The following is a 17,437-nucleotide window of genomic DNA, read 5'->3' on the forward strand; positions in this document are numbered from 1 at the left end:
CAAACTAATCAAAAAGAATTACTGTTCACGTGTCATATAAGATTATCAGTGACAAAGGGAGAGGAGTAGTAAAATTTTAGACTCTTCAATCACTGTGACTCTATATTAAGTTTCTTTGCTGAATTCCACATTTAAATATTGCAACTGTTCAATTTACATTTGAAATGTAACTCAAGTAGCATCTAATAAATTCATTTTGAACATCTTATATGACTGTATATGCCTCCCTGTATGATCAGATTAGACATGCTTTATTATTATGAAAAAACATTAACATTTGAGAGTTGTTTTTGATTAAACATTATTCATGAAAATTAACTACCCAGTCAAAGACGCTGGACTATGGAATTTAATTTCTGGTAGACAATCTGGATCTATTTCAGATGTAAAGACACGTAATCTAAATTGCTGGCTGTATGAATGTACACAATATCAAATGTGTTTATTTACTGTGTAAACCATATTTATGCCATTATCCTTCAATCAATAACCTTAGTCGATCAGTAGATCAGTAAAGGGAGATGAGCAAGGGAAGCCGATGACTCAATTTTAGGAGGGTGTCACTGTTTTCTTAAATCAGTATTGTGAATTTACATGAGTCAACCCTTCGTGTAAAAGCATAATTATGATGAAAGAAGCACTTTTAAGATTTATCGTATTTTGGTTTTCGGGTCAAACTCATTTTACATGGGAGTGCTAGGGGCAAATTAGCAATAGCATCAAAATTGCAAATTTTAAACCACTATGAAGGCTCGGCATCAAATGAAACTTGCTCCAAGTATCACCAGGGTCTCTACACATGAACATGAACATCGAGAACATTGTTTGTGTACACAGAGTTTACTAAAAATAGTTTTTGGACAACTCACCTTAGCAGATGTTTCTTCTGCTTGCCACCGTCCCCCTAGTTAGAGGTGTCGATTTCCAAACGCAACGTAACATGGACGAGAGTTAAGGTGGACTACTCCTAAAGCCTAGTTCCATATAAATGCGCAGATAATTTGTTGTTTTGTCAATATTGACCTTGAAGTTGAAAAAGGAGCCTCATATAAGAAACAATACTAAAATCAAAAGCTGGAAAAGTCACATAAGATATTGCGTGGATGGTTGTTGCCTGAAGACAGTAGTGTACCACCTCTTGTCCATGTTACATTGCATTCTGAGATCGATACTTCTCGGCTGCCATGATGGCTACAAGTGGAACAAGCCACTGCTAAGGTGAGTTGTCCAAAGACTCTCTTTTGAGTAAACTCTGTGTACACAAACAATGTTTTCAATGCTTGTGTTCACATGTAGAGACCCCTGGTGATACTTTGAGCAAAGTTTAATGTTATGTCGAGTCTTCTTAGTGTTTTAAAAATAGTGATATTTAATGCTATCGCTACATATATCAATAATTGAACAAATATAGATTTATGTTTTAAACTGAAAACCACTGGCAAAGTGATGCTACTGAAGCCGCTCATGCCTCTTCTGTTCAGCTCCTCTGATGGCTACACCCCCCTCCATGTAAACACAAACCTTTGCAGGAGGAGAAGTGAGACCACATGACTCACTTGCATTCATTAATTAGCTCACAGACCAAAAATAGAGAGTTGTGATGCTGTTGAGAAATAGCTCCAAGTATAGAGCAGAGCTGAATGCTCTCATTGGACTATGTATGTTTCACCAATATGACAAATGTATTGTCATGTTGGGAGTAGTGAAACATTATGCACAGAGGGACATGTACAACATTTCAAAGTCATGTGTGGCCTTGCCTCACTGTAGCTGTGTCACTTTGTCCTCCATCTGATGTTAAATTATTCAGTTGCCTTGTAAATCATACCATACTTACAAGGTTCAGCAGGCAGGATCTGGATGGACATGTCTTGAGCTTGTCTCAGCACTCAAACCAGTCAACTGACCAATAAAGCAAGCTGCATGAGAGCACAGGAGGGTTTCCATCCATATACAAGCTTCCAAAACAGTGAGAGATGGTATAGCTTCCCCCTCTGAGAAAAGTGCTTGTGGGTTTCAAGAATCACGCCTTTACCCCCTATTTTCTACTTCACCAACACTGCTCCAATCGTCACCTTTTGTCAATACCATTCATTGTCACAATGACACTATCTCCACTGCAACATAAAACGTAGGGTATTAATCAATCTAATTCTTCAGGAAAAGATCTGTTAGTTCCACTCCATGTGCAAAAATATCCAGTTTAAGACTGTGGTTTCACTGCAATGGTAAACCTGCCACCTTGCCACAATGGATCAAGCATTTATCTTAAGTAATCTAGCATCAAAATGAGCTGAATCATTACTGTATTTGCACACGTAGGACGATCCTTTCACACGATCCAACATCATGCCCTATTTCTCCTTTGAATTAATGAATGAAAAGCATTATAATGCAATTTCCTCAGTATGAATTAGCACTGCTCCTGCAGCTGCACCACCATCAAAAACTGCGAATACATCCATCGAAGGGGATGGAGAGGGCATTATGGTGATATTCCTCTGTCTGTCCCTGGAGCAGCCAAGCATCCTTTATGTCCCTCGAGTCAAGGAACAACCAGCACGCACACACAACAAACCCCCCGCCCCACTCTCCATGCTTAGCCCCTCCCTGCTTGGCCATCTCTGGCAAGCGATTGGCTGATGTGCGGGGGAGAGGTCGATGGCGATTGGATGGGTGATGGAGCGGAACTTCGCTTTCCTATGCATCAGTGCTCTCCAGGAAAAGACCGGGGTTGGAGAGAGAGAGGGGACAAAGATGATGATGTGGGAAATAGAAATGATCTGAGGGTTGGAGGGGGAGGGATGTAAATGAAGAAGAAGGAGAAAGAGATAAAAATGGAGAGGTAAAAGATGAAAGAGGTTCAGAATTAGCTACATTGCACTGCTGTCTATGAATAGCATCCTTAAGAGATCATTGTTTTGTCACTATTAACATCAAGTCTTATATATAGAAAAGATTCTGATGAGAAATTACAATGAATCTGATGTCCACAGTGCAGAGGAACACAGTCTTGACTTCAGGGAAAGTGCAGCTCACAACAGATGGAGCCTAGTAGCAAACAGCATGGTGGTATATCTATCCAATGTGTGTTTGTATGTGGAGTGCAGCATTCGTAAGGAAAACCATTATTGGTGAACCTAATGATGTTGATGTTAGATTTTTGATGCCTTTGAGTCGATGTGATATAAATACAACAATATTTCATCCTTGACCAGTATTTGCATGCATTGTGGAATTTTGGGCCTTGAGCTAAAACTTATTTTTTATCAGCAAAATTTTATTCAGAAAATTCCGATTACATGATACAACTTTAGATACAGAAATAACTCCATTAAAACAGTCAGAACATTTTCTATATGCAATGAAATAGGAATTGTGGTGTCAAAAGGTTATTATCAGAGGCATAAAACATCCCTTCAAAAGTGTGCATGTTTTTATAAGTAAATAAACTTAATTATTTAACTCTGGTTTATGGGACTGATGTGGTGTTTGGAGAATCAAACTTTTCAGATTGTTCTCCACCAACCCCTTTTTGGATTTGATTGTCTTGTTATTTGCAGCCGCAGGAAATATTGCTCGGCCAAACAGATATCATTATGTTGATATCCTGTGACAGGAGGATGCAAGTTGTGCTCTTTCTAAAACCAACACAGCCAGTGTTCCACAGCATGATCCAATTAAGGCTGTCTGCACAAACACACAAACACACATACACACAAACTAGGCAAAAGGCACGCACAGAGGTCAGGATGCACACATCCATGTGCACATCTGACTGAACTGCATGCACAGAGACACACAAAGGTGCACACAAACATGACACAAACACGCTCAGTACAGATTCCAGCTGTCTACATGCAAGACACCACAGGGCTTCTAACTGGCTTTCCTCTCTTTTATCCAATCTCCTTTGTGTGTGTGTGTGTGTGTGTGTGTGTGAGTGAGTGAGTGAGTGAGTGAGTGAGTGAGTGAGTGAGAGAGAGAGAGAGAGAGAGATAGGAAAAAAGAGTCAGAAGAAATGAGAGGCCGTGTCCCGGCAACTTTACCCAAAATATTTTTTCCCAAAATGTTTGCTATGAAACTAATACCTTTCCAGGCAGATAAGAAATGTTAACTATCCAATCATAAGTGAAAGAGAAGAACATAAGAACATAAAAGAAAATGACATGGAGAAGCTGGCATGTAATTGGACAGTCCATTGGGCACCTTGCAATGTTTCTGTCCATCATAGTAAATACAGAATGAAAACTCAACCTTACTTGCCAAACCTAAACCAGGCTGTACCTTGTCCTGATGCAACCAAAGGCTACTATACTGCAAACACTCCTTTTCCCCACAGCACTACAGTGCATGCTTCACAGAGAGTTGTCAGTTTTAAACTGTGAAAACACACTTCCAGGATGTGGACAGTGCTTAGCGCTTGTACGTAATGCATGCCTCCATGCAAATTATTATTGGTGCTTGTCCAATTGCATGCATGTATGCAAATGAGGTGACAGCAACTTGTCTAATCATGTGCCTTTACTGAAGCCAAGTTCAAATAAAGTTCAGCCATCCTGTTGGATAAGCTGAGATATTGAACACACTTCACACGTGCTGTAGAGGTAAGGACATGAACCTGTAGCTGGAATAAGAGCTAAATACTAGTTCATCTAGCTTTTGTTGCACCCATGTGGCCCGTTTTATGTCTCTCTGCATACATGTTTGTACATGTGGGTTGATCGTAATCACAAATGAAGCAATAATAAAAAAGTGTGATCTCCTATGATCTCCTGAAAGATTACCAGAGACAAAGCAATGGTGGAAGAGAAAAAAACGATACAAAACAAGAGAGAAAAGAAGGAAATAGAGAGTAAACAGAATTCACTGAAACACACATATGACCACATCCACAAATACACTGAATCGAGTTTAGACTTCCCCACCCTGGCCTCTGCAGGGGAGAATAAAAAAATAAAAAAAAATCCAATGAACTCCAGAGAAAACCACTTCCTCCGCTGCTTAGAAGTGTGTGTGTGTATGACTGAGTGAGCATGCCTGCCTGCTCGTCTACCCGCAGAGCACATGGTTAGCATTCAAAGCCCAATTCAATAGGAACCACACAGTGAGCTCAGTATGGGTAGAGATGAGATATTGAGTTCACAGCTGAATTAAACTGAACAGAAACATATGGATGAGGGGAGGGAAAAAAGGAGGGCCCTCCATCTCCCTGTGCATCCATGGTAAAAGATTTATGTATTTTCTACAGCAAGACAAAGACTGCAAATCATTTTCATCTAACTCACCATACTGTGCATGCTAAATATTATTAGTGCAGCAAGAGATCAGAATCATCCTGACTGAACAGGCAGTTGGCTACTGTTGCAGATTGGACTTAGAGTCAGAGCATATCTGGGTAACAGGCCAACTATTTACTCAAAGCATGCTTAGTCTGTAAATCCATATGCAGGCCAATAGTGTTTTGGGAAGCTTATGATTTTGTGGTCTTCTACAAAACCGATCCAGATTATAGGCTTTTTTTTTTTTATTTATTTCATTCCCCTTCTTGCAGGTACATGAAGTGTATAAATGTGTGCCAGCTTGCCTGCAATCATAGCTAATCCAGTTTCAGTTATGTTAATGTAAACTACTGCACCTTCAACACAATGCATATTCATCATGATTTATACACCGTGTTAGGAAATCCAAAGCTCTGATAACTCAAGGGGTTACTACTCAAGGGGTTATTACTATAAAATCCAACAAACTGATTGAGTAAAAGAGAATGTGAACTGCTAGTGAGTGTGTAAAATGAAAGATCCCGTAATTAGATGCCGGATCTTTGCAGGCTCCTGTGCGGCACGATGTGACATGAGCAGAACAGATGAGCTCTGACAGATCAGACAAGAGAGGCAGGTCGATGTTGGTAGAAAGGTTGAAGTTGGCATGGGGCTGAGTCTAGAGACACCCAGACACCACTCAGCCAATACACCCAATGCTGTGTATGACTTCTATTTGTATGTTCAGCCAACGTCACAAACCTACATCTTTAGTTCTGGACCACTGGTTGTACATCAAGTCTTGTTGCTGTTATTCAAGAAATGGCTAATTCTGGGCAAGTAATATGGGACTGCCTTCTGTAGCTTTGATTTGGCCAAATAATTGATTCTTACAGTGTTATCATTGGTCCAAACCATTGTTCAGCCTACGTAAATTAGACTGCAAGTAACCATAGAAACAATGATGCTTTCTGCTACATTAATGACTAAACTGACTCAGTTAGCAGAGGTGTAATGTCATTAAGAACATGAAATACTACGATTTAGAACAAATTAGTGGTACTTGTGTTTTGCCTGAGTATTTCCATTTTATACAACTATATTTCTACCCCACTCCATGATGATTTTATAGAATATGATACTTTAGATTAAACTTCCCAACAGCATATACATGAATTCAACATTAAACATATACAGCAGTAACATGCAACTCATCAGCCACATAGACCTGGCTGTCTCTCTATACACATACTGCTTTGGGTTCACAGTGGCACAAAGACATATCAACAAAACATCTCTTGGCCCTGAAATGACCAGTGTTTCTCAAAACATGTTGGCCAAACAGGCCAAGTTTGGATCAAAAAACAGGAAATACCCAGTTGAGGTTATGTTAAATAGTTTGAGGAGGCAACAGAAAATCTAAAACTAGCACTTCTTGTGGGGGCAAGACCACAATTCACAACATTATGGATGAGCACATGTAGCTATTGAAGAAAAAAGAAAACTCTCAAAAGAGGAACACAGTACATGATGCCTGGGAGAGAGCCAGTCAAAACATATGATATGGACGAATAAGGATCAAATTAGCCTGAATAACCGTGTGAATGTTTTAATGTTTAGGTACACTAGTGCAGAAACAAGCACGCTCAGACATTACCACATGTCCATACACGTCCTTTGTTTATACATACACAAGGACAAATAATAAATGTTCTGTTGTGGCCTCCAGCACACTCCATTATTAGAATGTGCTAGATCAGCTAATAAGTAAGTGAGAGATATATTAGTCCTCATTTTTCCAAGAGGACTTTGCACACCTGCACTTTCATGTTACAGTGCAACAGAACACTTCAGGCAATTTGCTAAATCGACACTTAATTCAACAGCAAGTGAATTTTGTTCAGATTAATTGAAAATGAACAATGAACAATCAGCCATAAATGGCTAGTACAACCTGGTTACCCCTGATTCACTGTGACCAGATCATAAATGCCTTCCTGATTCCAAATAAAATATACAAAGAGACCACTGCAGCTCAGATTTTTCAGCCTGAGGGATGAAGTTCAACGGTTTTTGGGCAAAAGGCATATGCACAGGATTTGTCTGGCATGCCAGGATAATTTCCCATTAACACAAATTCAAATTCTGGCAAGTTGGAATAATAGGCCAGACTGTAAATTGCAAACACTCACAAACATTTGTAAAAACGTTCATCCCTGCATGACCTAATTGGAAAACATCAGGCCAAAATTGTGTCAAACAGCCTAACACTCTTGATACTGTCTAATACTATAAAATGCAGGCATGTATTTTCTGTGTGTTCACTCCTGGCATGACAACTCAAATGTACTCCGCCACATTTTGCCAGCTTTCCTGACACAGATTACACCAAGCTTTTCTATTTAAATCACATTTTCTGTGGGAACGCTTCAAACACTTACAATTCATTTTAGTTCAAGAGATTAGACTGAATAATCTATGGCCAGGGAACCAGGCCCGCATTCATTTGGGATCATCTATGTGCCCATCCGAATATAGGCCACTTAACTGTTTATACCCAACACAACTCACCCGAGAGAGTGACTTAGTGTATTTTTAGTATGTATGTGTGTCCTGGGGTATTAGGGATGTGAACCCACAAGGTCATGGTTACTAGATGATGCCACAGAGGAGTTTGAGTCTAATGGGATTCGACGCAGCAGAGCTTTGATGGAACATAACATTTTACTTAAAGTGGGCACGGTACACGGCATACTTGATGTTCCAGCTCTGTCTCCCTCTTCTTCATACAAGCACATGCAGTATATAAGCTGCATTGTCTCAACCATGGCAAACTGCTCTTTCTAATATAGCAGTTTTCCCCCGCTTTTGAGCACAAAGCTGCCGTTCATGGAGCTCTGAAGTCTCCCTAAACATGAAAGTCATTGGTTCCCATTAATGTTGGACAAGTAAAGTGTGAATAAGTGGAACCTTTATCATATCCCTGACATGACTGGCAAAACACGTAGAGATAGAGATCTTTAGCATGGGCAATAAGCAGACCGTGTTTGTGTGTCTGGAAAGAAATGCCTTTTCAGGACTGTGTGACAATCAGACCTACCTGAGGTTTGACCTGGGCCGTCCAGTTTAGATTCACATTTTGGAAGAGAGCAATCTAAAAAGAAACAAAGAGATAAATATTAGAGGAAAGAAGTTTAATGAAAGAAATACGGAGTAAAAGGATTGGCACTGTGACCCATTAAGCAGGACTTCAACCTTCACCATGTTTAAGTGTCAGAAGTTCAAGCTTTGTGATTATAGAGTACAAATGAAAGAGTGAGCAATTGTGGAGCAGTTCTTTGATCTGAGTATCTGGATAGTCCCTTGTTGAGATTAAAAACCATTAGATGTGCTGTCAACAGATGCATATGCACACACATACTGTAAATACTCACTCACACGCATGTATGGTAGGGATCTTCCTAACAACTGTTTTCCTTGACATTTAAACAGAGTAGTTGACTAGTCTAAAAGGAAGAACACTCACTTAGAAAACAGTCAAAACTAAGCAAAATTGAATCCATAAGGTAAAAAAAATTACATCTTAGACACAACAGTTAACTGGGATCTATTATGGGTGCTAGTTTTCATAATACATCAGTTCACGAGAAATAAACAGCATTTCAGAACAAATGATGGCAGTATGTGATCTGAATTGATAAAATAAAAACAAATTCAACTTGTTAGTATTTCTTGTGCAGTCTAGTGAGGCTGGAAACATTTCAAACTCTCAGCACACCAACTGATAAGCGAATTAATCATTTAAAGATAGCAAGTACAAAACATATCTGTATCTCTAATGCCTGAGGAGTCATCTTCAGGGAGATGAATTGTTAAGAATATTCAACAAGACTTGTGAAAAAGCCCAGCAGTGCATCTGGTGCTTGGTATTATAAGACTAACATTTAAGTCGAGACGAAATTGGGTCCTGTCTGAAGTGAAGTGCTGGCATCGGTGACGTCAATTTCAGCCTGACGATCAATTCGTAACTGATGAATTATTAACAACAGATTCGTTATGGGTGTTTTGATGATCCAAATCCCGGATCGTATTTTCAGCTGAATTCATATGTTGATAAATAAAGCACAATGACGGCATTTCACATTTCTTCTAGGTTTGAAAATGCCACATACCAATGACGTTAAACCTGCACATAGGTAAGAGTTAAATCCTGCCTCAAATAAATATGGAATTCTTTATTTGGACTGACATGCATCTTGATTCTGACAGCAGCAAGTGCCTTTCTGGGTCACTCATCAGTAGGACACTATAGTGGCACGAGATAACAGGGAGGAGAGGCAGGGTTATGCCGGATAGGGGCAGCTTAGCTCTTCTTCACTCTGACTTCTTCTGGCTGCCTTTCTGAAAAGAACAGCCTGGCATATGCTGCTGCCTAACAAGGATTACAGTAAGCACCTGTTCACACGCTGTATGTGTTCCTTTTATACAGAGTAGTGTGGATAAAGTGCTTGGTCCAGTGAAGAGTGCTCATCCTTTTAAATAATTTTCAAGGCCTTACATGTGTTTGGCATCCATTTCTTGCTCAAAGGGGTATGCAGGAATCTTAGGGAAAGAATGTGAAATAAGATAACAATGTTGTTTTAAAATAAGTGTTAAGCTACTCATCATTTTCAGTGATAAATTATCTCAACAGAGAGCTGGGATGTACAGTGACCAGATATTGTTTGGAGAAATCATAGTCAGCATATGCTACCAGGCAGGGATTAGATGGCAACATGGTCATGTGGACTGGGGGGAGTCAGTGAAGGAGAGATGGCAGAAGTAATCTTCTACCAAATAGGGAGAAAGAAAGAAACCATCAGGTCAAAGACAAGTGACAGAGCTTTCACTTGGAGCTGTGATCAAGATGAAGCTGTAAGAAAAAGCGAAAGGAATCTCCAAATCCCATTATCGGAGTGCCATCTACCTCCTGAGCAAGAAAAATGTGTGCAAAATGTTTTTAAACTACTAATAAAACCCTGACATTTGTTCCTTCAGCTTCAATACAGGGTTGACACGAAGAATCAAATCAAATCAAATGAGTAAGTGGAAAACAGTGGGTTGCCTCTTTAGAGAGGATGAGTTGAAAAATGTTGAAACCTGTGAGAGAGGAAAAATAGGCAAAGGCCACTTTTTTCAATATGAAGTGAAAAAATTAGACTTTGTCTCACAGGTTCATCTTAAAGTGTGAATTATGTAATTCATTTTATTTCATTTGATGTGCAAGCATTCAATGTGACAACGTGTTTTAGACTGACCTCTACTGTATGTCTGGACACTACACCAAACAAAATAAACAATTTGGCTACAACAGTACAACAGAATTGGCAGTAATTCCTCTAAAACTGTACAAATTTTAAGGTAGCCACTCGTGCAAGCCAATACAGTAGGATGGGATGTGAAGTTTGATCCTCAGCCTATTTTTTCTGAAGCCAGAGAGGCCAAGCGGCAGTTTAGCCTCCCTAAGCCAGAGGAGCACTGGGTTGGCACTGTTCACGCGACAGGGATCAGAGACTGCTGCTGTCTTCAAAGCAAAGAGAATGTTACACAGTGTGTGTGTGTGTGTGTGTGTGTGTATGTTTTGTGTGTTTGTGTGTGTGTGTGTGTATATGTTTTGTGTGTTTGTGTGTGTAGGTTTTGTGTGTGTGCGTGTAGGTTTTGTGTGTGTGTGTGTCTGTGTGTCTGTGAGAGAGAGAGGAAAAAGCGACTACACAGTTCCTGCTGGACAGACTGAGCACAGCTGTCGACAGAAGACAAGCAGTCTCAGGCAGCACACAAGCTGACACATATATGCAAACACAGACTGCCGGCTGTGATTTAGTTTTACCAAAGCGGAGTCCGTGTTCTGCTTTATTCAATGTTTTTTGTTTTCATACTGACTGAAGGAAGACCTTGGCCTGTCTGCTGTAACAGCAAAACATACCATTAGTGCAGAGAAGTGTAGTATAGCTCATGCATCTGGTATTTGAAATGGAAAGGATTCAGCTGAACGTGAGTATGTGTGAAAGAGAATATGAATTATTCAAAGTTCTAGCAACGCTATCCACCTCATTAAGAATGTATAGGAAATTTACCCTAAAACTAAAGAAAACAGCAAAAGTATGAAACACAACACACTTAATAAAGAAACCCAGTGATCCATTCTTATGCACTCTAAAAGAGGAGCTAGTTGCGCATTCACTGACCAATTTCATCAGTCAAGTGGGAAAAAAAGCATGTTTCCTGACACTTGACTTACTGACACTGCACCTATCTCTCAGGAGGAACTTCTTTAAAAAAACAAACAAAAAAAAGTGTGTGTCTCAGAGCAGCCACAGACTCATGGGCGGGCATGGCCTCATGAGTCTGTGGCTGCTTCTTCAAAGTGCTATTCCTGAAAAAAAGGAGGCACAAAGCATTGCGGGAGGCTTCAGATACCAGATCCAGATGCTTCCTTCGGTTTAAGCTGCAGGGAAAGGGAGAGGAGAAAGAGGAGGAACTGTGAAAGAACGAGGGGATTGAAACATCTGCAGTAGGGTCAGAGGGGGAAAGGAGAGAGGTCGAAAAAGTTAGAATCAGGAATGTCGAGAAGCACATTGTGAATTTATATGTTTATACAATGCTCGTGAGTGATGCTAAAAATGTGTCTATAATTATTTAAAATGATAACTGTATTATCAGTCAGCGCTGCTCCATACTTCATTCATAGAAACTAAAATATCTTTTGGTTCCACATACTTAATACTGTTGAGATTTTTTTAAATTAATGGTGAATCTGAGAAACTCGTTTTTGGATTCATGCTAAAGTGTTCTGGTGGCTTCAACCGGCTAAACACGTTAAACACTTTGGGTTAATGATTATTTGTATTAATTGATTGATTTTTCACCATTAATTGATTAACTGTTATGTGACTAATTCAAATTGCTTCTTTTGTCCAATCAACTGTCCAAAACCTAAAGACCATTAAAGAAGCTGGAACCAGCATCTTCACTTGGATGTGTCATTTACCAAAGGTACAAGACAAGGAAGACATACATTCTCAAACAGGAGGCCAGATATTAGAGGGCAATAATATTTGAATATATGACATCCCTGAGCAGAGGCAAGGTATGAGGTAATGATGGAAGGCTGCGTAGGAGAGTGGTGGAGGAGGGCGATGAAAGGAATGAAAGAGGATAGAATGAGTGGGAGTCTGCAGTTGACTGTCGGAGGTTTCTCTCTTATCAGATGGGGGATTTGCAGGAGACATGCAGACCAGCCCACAGCCCATTTTTATGGCCCACAATCCTCCCATCCCTTCATCCCTCGTTCATTCAATCCATTCCTCCATCCCCCTCTTCCTTGCTTCCAGGGCCTTGGGCGACGTGGGTGGGATGTAATGATTTATACCTCTGTGCATGTGTGTGTGTCGCGTGTGTGTCTGTGAGGTAATGACGCTGTCCCACGGGCTACATTTAGCATCCAACAAACACATTACCAACCTATTGGAATTCCTGATTATCGACAAAAAGCAGCCATCCAATATCTTTCACGTGGATCATTCAATGATTACAACCTTTTTTTTCCCTCAGAGGTGACCATTTCACTCCTTTGATTAGTTTCAGACTATATGATAAACGCCCCCCCCCACGGTCGACATAACATTAAAAAATGGGAAAGAGCTCTCACCGCATATTGCATAATACTGAAGAATTAGTTATAGATCAAGAAGGTACTATCATTGCTCTGTCTATTTCCCACTGCAGTGACCAGCTTTGTTAGAGTTCAAACAAACATTACTAACAGCACATTATCTCTGTGTTAAAGGTCCACTGTGTACGATTTAAGCCTTGTATCGACGTTAGACCAGTCAGATTTGTTTATCAAATCAAATCTTTAAGTCAGACTGTCTGCACTATTATTTGAAAGTGATCAGATTGGGATTTTTGCTTCCAGAAATCACAAGCTTGTCTGTGTTGGTTGCTGTGGTAACGATGTAGGCGTCAGCAAGCACGTACGCTGGTGACGCAACTTTCCAGCACGGACGCATGAGAAAAAGGAAATCCATCATCTCGCCCTCCAAACAGTCACACTGTCAAGTTGTGGTGCTGATAATTTATTTTAGTGTGACTGTCGATTGTTGTCGTCTGTGTTGTCTTCCATTCTGCTCTGCTAGCAGCAGTGTGGATTGTGCTCAGCTTCTCTGATACATTTCTACGACTCTAGATTTGACATTATTGTTGTGCGTGTTGCTGCGAGTGACGCAAAAGAAACTATGGATTCCATAACGAGCAGCAAGAGCTTCCAGAGAGAAATGAACCTGTAGAAATGCATGTTTTTTTATGTCCAGACTACCTAAATTAATCTAGATGCAATCTGGATATGCTCACAAACAGACTGCAACCATGTGAAACGCTTGTCAAACCCTATCCATGCTAAAGATGCACACAATTTGAGCAGCCCTCTCCTTTTCAGGCCACTGCAGAAACAAAGGACAATAACATGATGGACTCTATTGTTGGAATAATTAATGGTACTCTTTCACAATATTATCACAAAGAGATTTCTGATGAATAATTATCCGTAATGTTAATATAATGACTAAGTGTCTGGTAAATTCAGGAAACAACCTAACTTTACTGTAATGCAACCTCTAAAAGCAGGAAAATACAACACTTATGCCATATTACAAATAACAATATTCAAAAACATAGACAATCTACAGTATGGTCTCATATCACAATGACAAATCAGCCATAAGCTCATTCTAAAGGTTACAAAAGACACAATCATTCTTACCACTATCATATCCCAATTCTACCCTTAAATCATCCTAGATCCTACATATTGAAAAGAAAACAAGGGCTGGGTCTTTGCCTTTGTGTCTTCAAAGTGACCCCTGGCATAGATGTACATGACATTTTACAACAATCAATAATTTGTAGAGATGGAGGGGGGTTACATGTCCATAAAGTGTATTACGACTCTCTCGAAAAGGTCGACAGTCTCTGATGAGATCGATCAGCATGGTCTGGCCGTAAAATAGGTAATTGCCTCGTTGTGTTACCTTCACGGTTGTCTTCTCTATAAAACTCTTCAATAAACTCTGAAAGTGGAATGGCTATAGCAAGCATCCCAACATCTGGTCCATGTTGGAAGCATACAGTATGGCTTTATCCAAGGTCACTCACACATTGTACAATGGCCTGGAGTTTCTCTACTTTGGAATGTTACTAACTGCATGTTAGCCTTGGAACCATTTGTATTTCATGATTTTTAGGAAGAACAATATATTTTATGTGAAAAGCAATTTGTAATAAATCTGATTCTGGAGTTAGCCATTTTATAGCAATAACAAAATTATATACACTGTTAAGTCATTTATATATGGCAGATTATTGTTATATGATTTTTTATTTTACTGTAGGGTGCCACAGATCTCACCTGCAATGATTTATATTATGTAATAAACCTTTTTGCTTATTTGTCCCTTTATTTTGCAGCAAGCACTCTTATTTTCAAGGCAAACCACTTCCTGACTCTCAGCTGTGGTCGATGACGGCCGTGAGGGCATCTATGTATTTTTTTGTTGGATTTGAAACAATGCCACTGTTTCATCATGTTACCTCTTGTAATGTTGAGACATACTGTTGTATTGGAATGTTGAAGAAGCATTATTACACTGATCGCAAAAGAATTTGCCTGCGTGTGAACAAAAATACTGACCAATAGAAGATGCCAAAACAACTTGCAACCAAGCTAGCGGAAAGTCCCACGACAACAAAGCCAAGGCAGAATTTGCTACACAAGAGTTTATACTTTATTTTATACTATATCTGTCATTGGCACAATGGTTGTAACCATGTATTAGCTAGTATATCAGAAATATATAACTTCTTTTACTTCAGATTTCTATGTCTTTCAAACTAGTCCTATCTTTCCTCATTCACATTCAGTTAAATTCAGCTTGCAAGCCCAGGGTGATTTAGCAGTGCAGGCAATGCCAATCCAAGCTTATAGTCTTTAACTCTGACCAACTGCCAATTAGGCTACCCCTGGATGAAACCGAAAGGTTTCAGCCTCATGAAGAGCAGAGTAGCCTACATTTTGCAGGGTGAGCTCCACCCAAGCCTCAGCTCTATAATTTGATGAGTGAAGGCTTGTTTGTCCCTCTAAGTATGTCATGTCCTCTCTTTCTGAGTCTCACTCTCTCTTCCCTCCATCTACATATTTTCATCTACTTTACCCTTCTTGACTCTGTCTTTCTTCTCTCTCAGTACACATTCGTCTTTGCCTTGCCACCCATCTCTATCTATCTGTACTGTGTACCATAGATTACATGCTGTAAGATGCAAACTGCATGGCCTGTTGAAAGTCATCTTCCTCATCTACATGATTATATAAGATTTCTGCTTGAGTATGCAAGATAGCATTAGGCCGTTATGCTTTCATCGACAATGACTGTGCTGGAAGAAAATGAGGAATCACTGCTCAGTGATTTGGCTCTCATTAAAGACTAGACTGGCACAGGTCACTGGGTTCACTCTGGGTACAGAGGGAAATGGCTCAATGCCTTGTCAATACTGACATTACCGTTGTTAATGCTGATGTCTCCCTTTTCACACTCAATGCAAGTACATTGAATGAGAAGCTATTAATAATAACATGCACAAAGGGCATTCACAAACATTACTAGTATTTATTTCGATTTCGATTTTTACTTTCAGTGTAAATTTTTAGGCCAACTTCAAAGTCAAATTAGAATAAAAGCATAGGGGGTTTCCACCCAGTCTTGCGTGGAAGTCTCATAATTATGTTCAACAGAACTACAATGACAAAGCAGAGGTTATCACTTATGCTACTGCCTATCAATTATTCTCTTGGCATAAAAAAATCTATTATTTAACATTGCAGGCCACCAAGACACTCATACATGTATAGCTGAAAGCCTGTGTGCATTAGTAATGGACGGAATAAAAGCCTGTTTCACGCAGTGAATGGTAGATCTTTGCAACAACCCTAAGTCCTATACTCCATGGGTGTAATGACTGACGAACACCATCTTCTGACAGGTGTAGTTATGACTGAGAATAAGGCTCTTACGCAAGTTGTGTTAATAGTTATTTAATCTTATTCGAGCATACAGTACATCTGGTTGCTTTATATAAATTGAGTTTCACAGTGAAGTTCTGCACAATAATGTTATTGCACAGGCCCACTAACTTCATTACGTGTCACTCAAGGGACTATCTATGAATTAATCTCTTTTAAAATGCAGTATTGTGCAAATGCTATTTTTGGTTTTGTAATGATGGCTCTCTCGATGGAGCTCCTATGTTTGACAGCAATTCACAAAAGGTAATGTAATGCATCATTCAATGACAGCAAGATTTTAGCTCACGTGGAGCTAATAGCTCTGTCATGAAGAATTAGAAAGAAACAAAAGCTCTGCATTTACTGCACATTAATGTCTGCTGACCCATCAAATATTACATTGTAGTTATGCCTTTGAGACACAATATTAAATTGGTAAATTGGTCTGGGTTTTAGAGAAAAAAAAGGATATTATTTGCCTAACAGTGACCTGATTATGATGTTTATAAACACCTTGATAACGTTATAAAGAGTGTTACTCAGGTCTGTATAAAGGTTTGTTATGCAAACACTTGGAAAGCCGGAAAGATATTTGAGGTGTAAATCGTCATTGGCCTCATGATTTGATTACGATTCAGTTGAAGTTCAGTTCAAGTGTATGGCATCCTGAGTTATCTTCCAGTAATCAGACTACAGCAGTCCACAAAATAAAGCTACATCTTTTCAATAAATATATGTTACAAAAACAAAACATTTATCCATCTGTAGCGCCACTATGGAAAAGGCTTAAAGACGTTTTTTTCTTCAAGAATACAGTAGAATTTTCCTCATCTTTGACCTGTTGCAACAATTCCAGGATTGGACTTTTTTCACGGCATGAGCAACCTAGAAGAGTGACTCAGCAGCTGAGCTGTGATCCACAGCATCAGTGTGGGACTCAGAGATAGAGCTCCATCTGCTCACAGAATATAATCAAGCAGAGAGAACATCAAGTATTTTCAAGGGCCGATGATAATATTTTACATTCAGGTGACAAACTAGTGCAGGATCAAAAAGAAGGACTTGGAAACTCTTGCTGCTATGA

At 39.5% G+C, this 17,437-nt stretch overlaps 1 protein-coding gene across 2 annotated transcripts in view; it reads right to left on the reverse strand.

Moving 5' to 3' along the window:
• triob (trio Rho guanine nucleotide exchange factor b) overlaps positions 1–17,437 on the reverse strand; it is a 105,496-nt gene that overhangs the window by 85,090 nt on the left and 2,969 nt on the right. For both annotated transcript variants that reach the window (XM_037075717.1, XM_037075718.1), the window contains exon 2: positions 8,362–8,415. In XM_037075717.1, the coding sequence (XP_036931612.1) occupies positions 8,362–8,415 (54 nt within the window). The remainder of the gene's footprint in view (positions 1–8,361; positions 8,416–17,437) is intronic.

The sequence above is a fragment of the Acanthopagrus latus genome, chromosome 17 (assembly GCF_904848185.1).
Source record: "Acanthopagrus latus isolate v.2019 chromosome 17, fAcaLat1.1, whole genome shotgun sequence".
Classification (NCBI taxonomy): Eukaryota; Metazoa; Chordata; class Actinopteri; order Spariformes; family Sparidae; genus Acanthopagrus; species Acanthopagrus latus.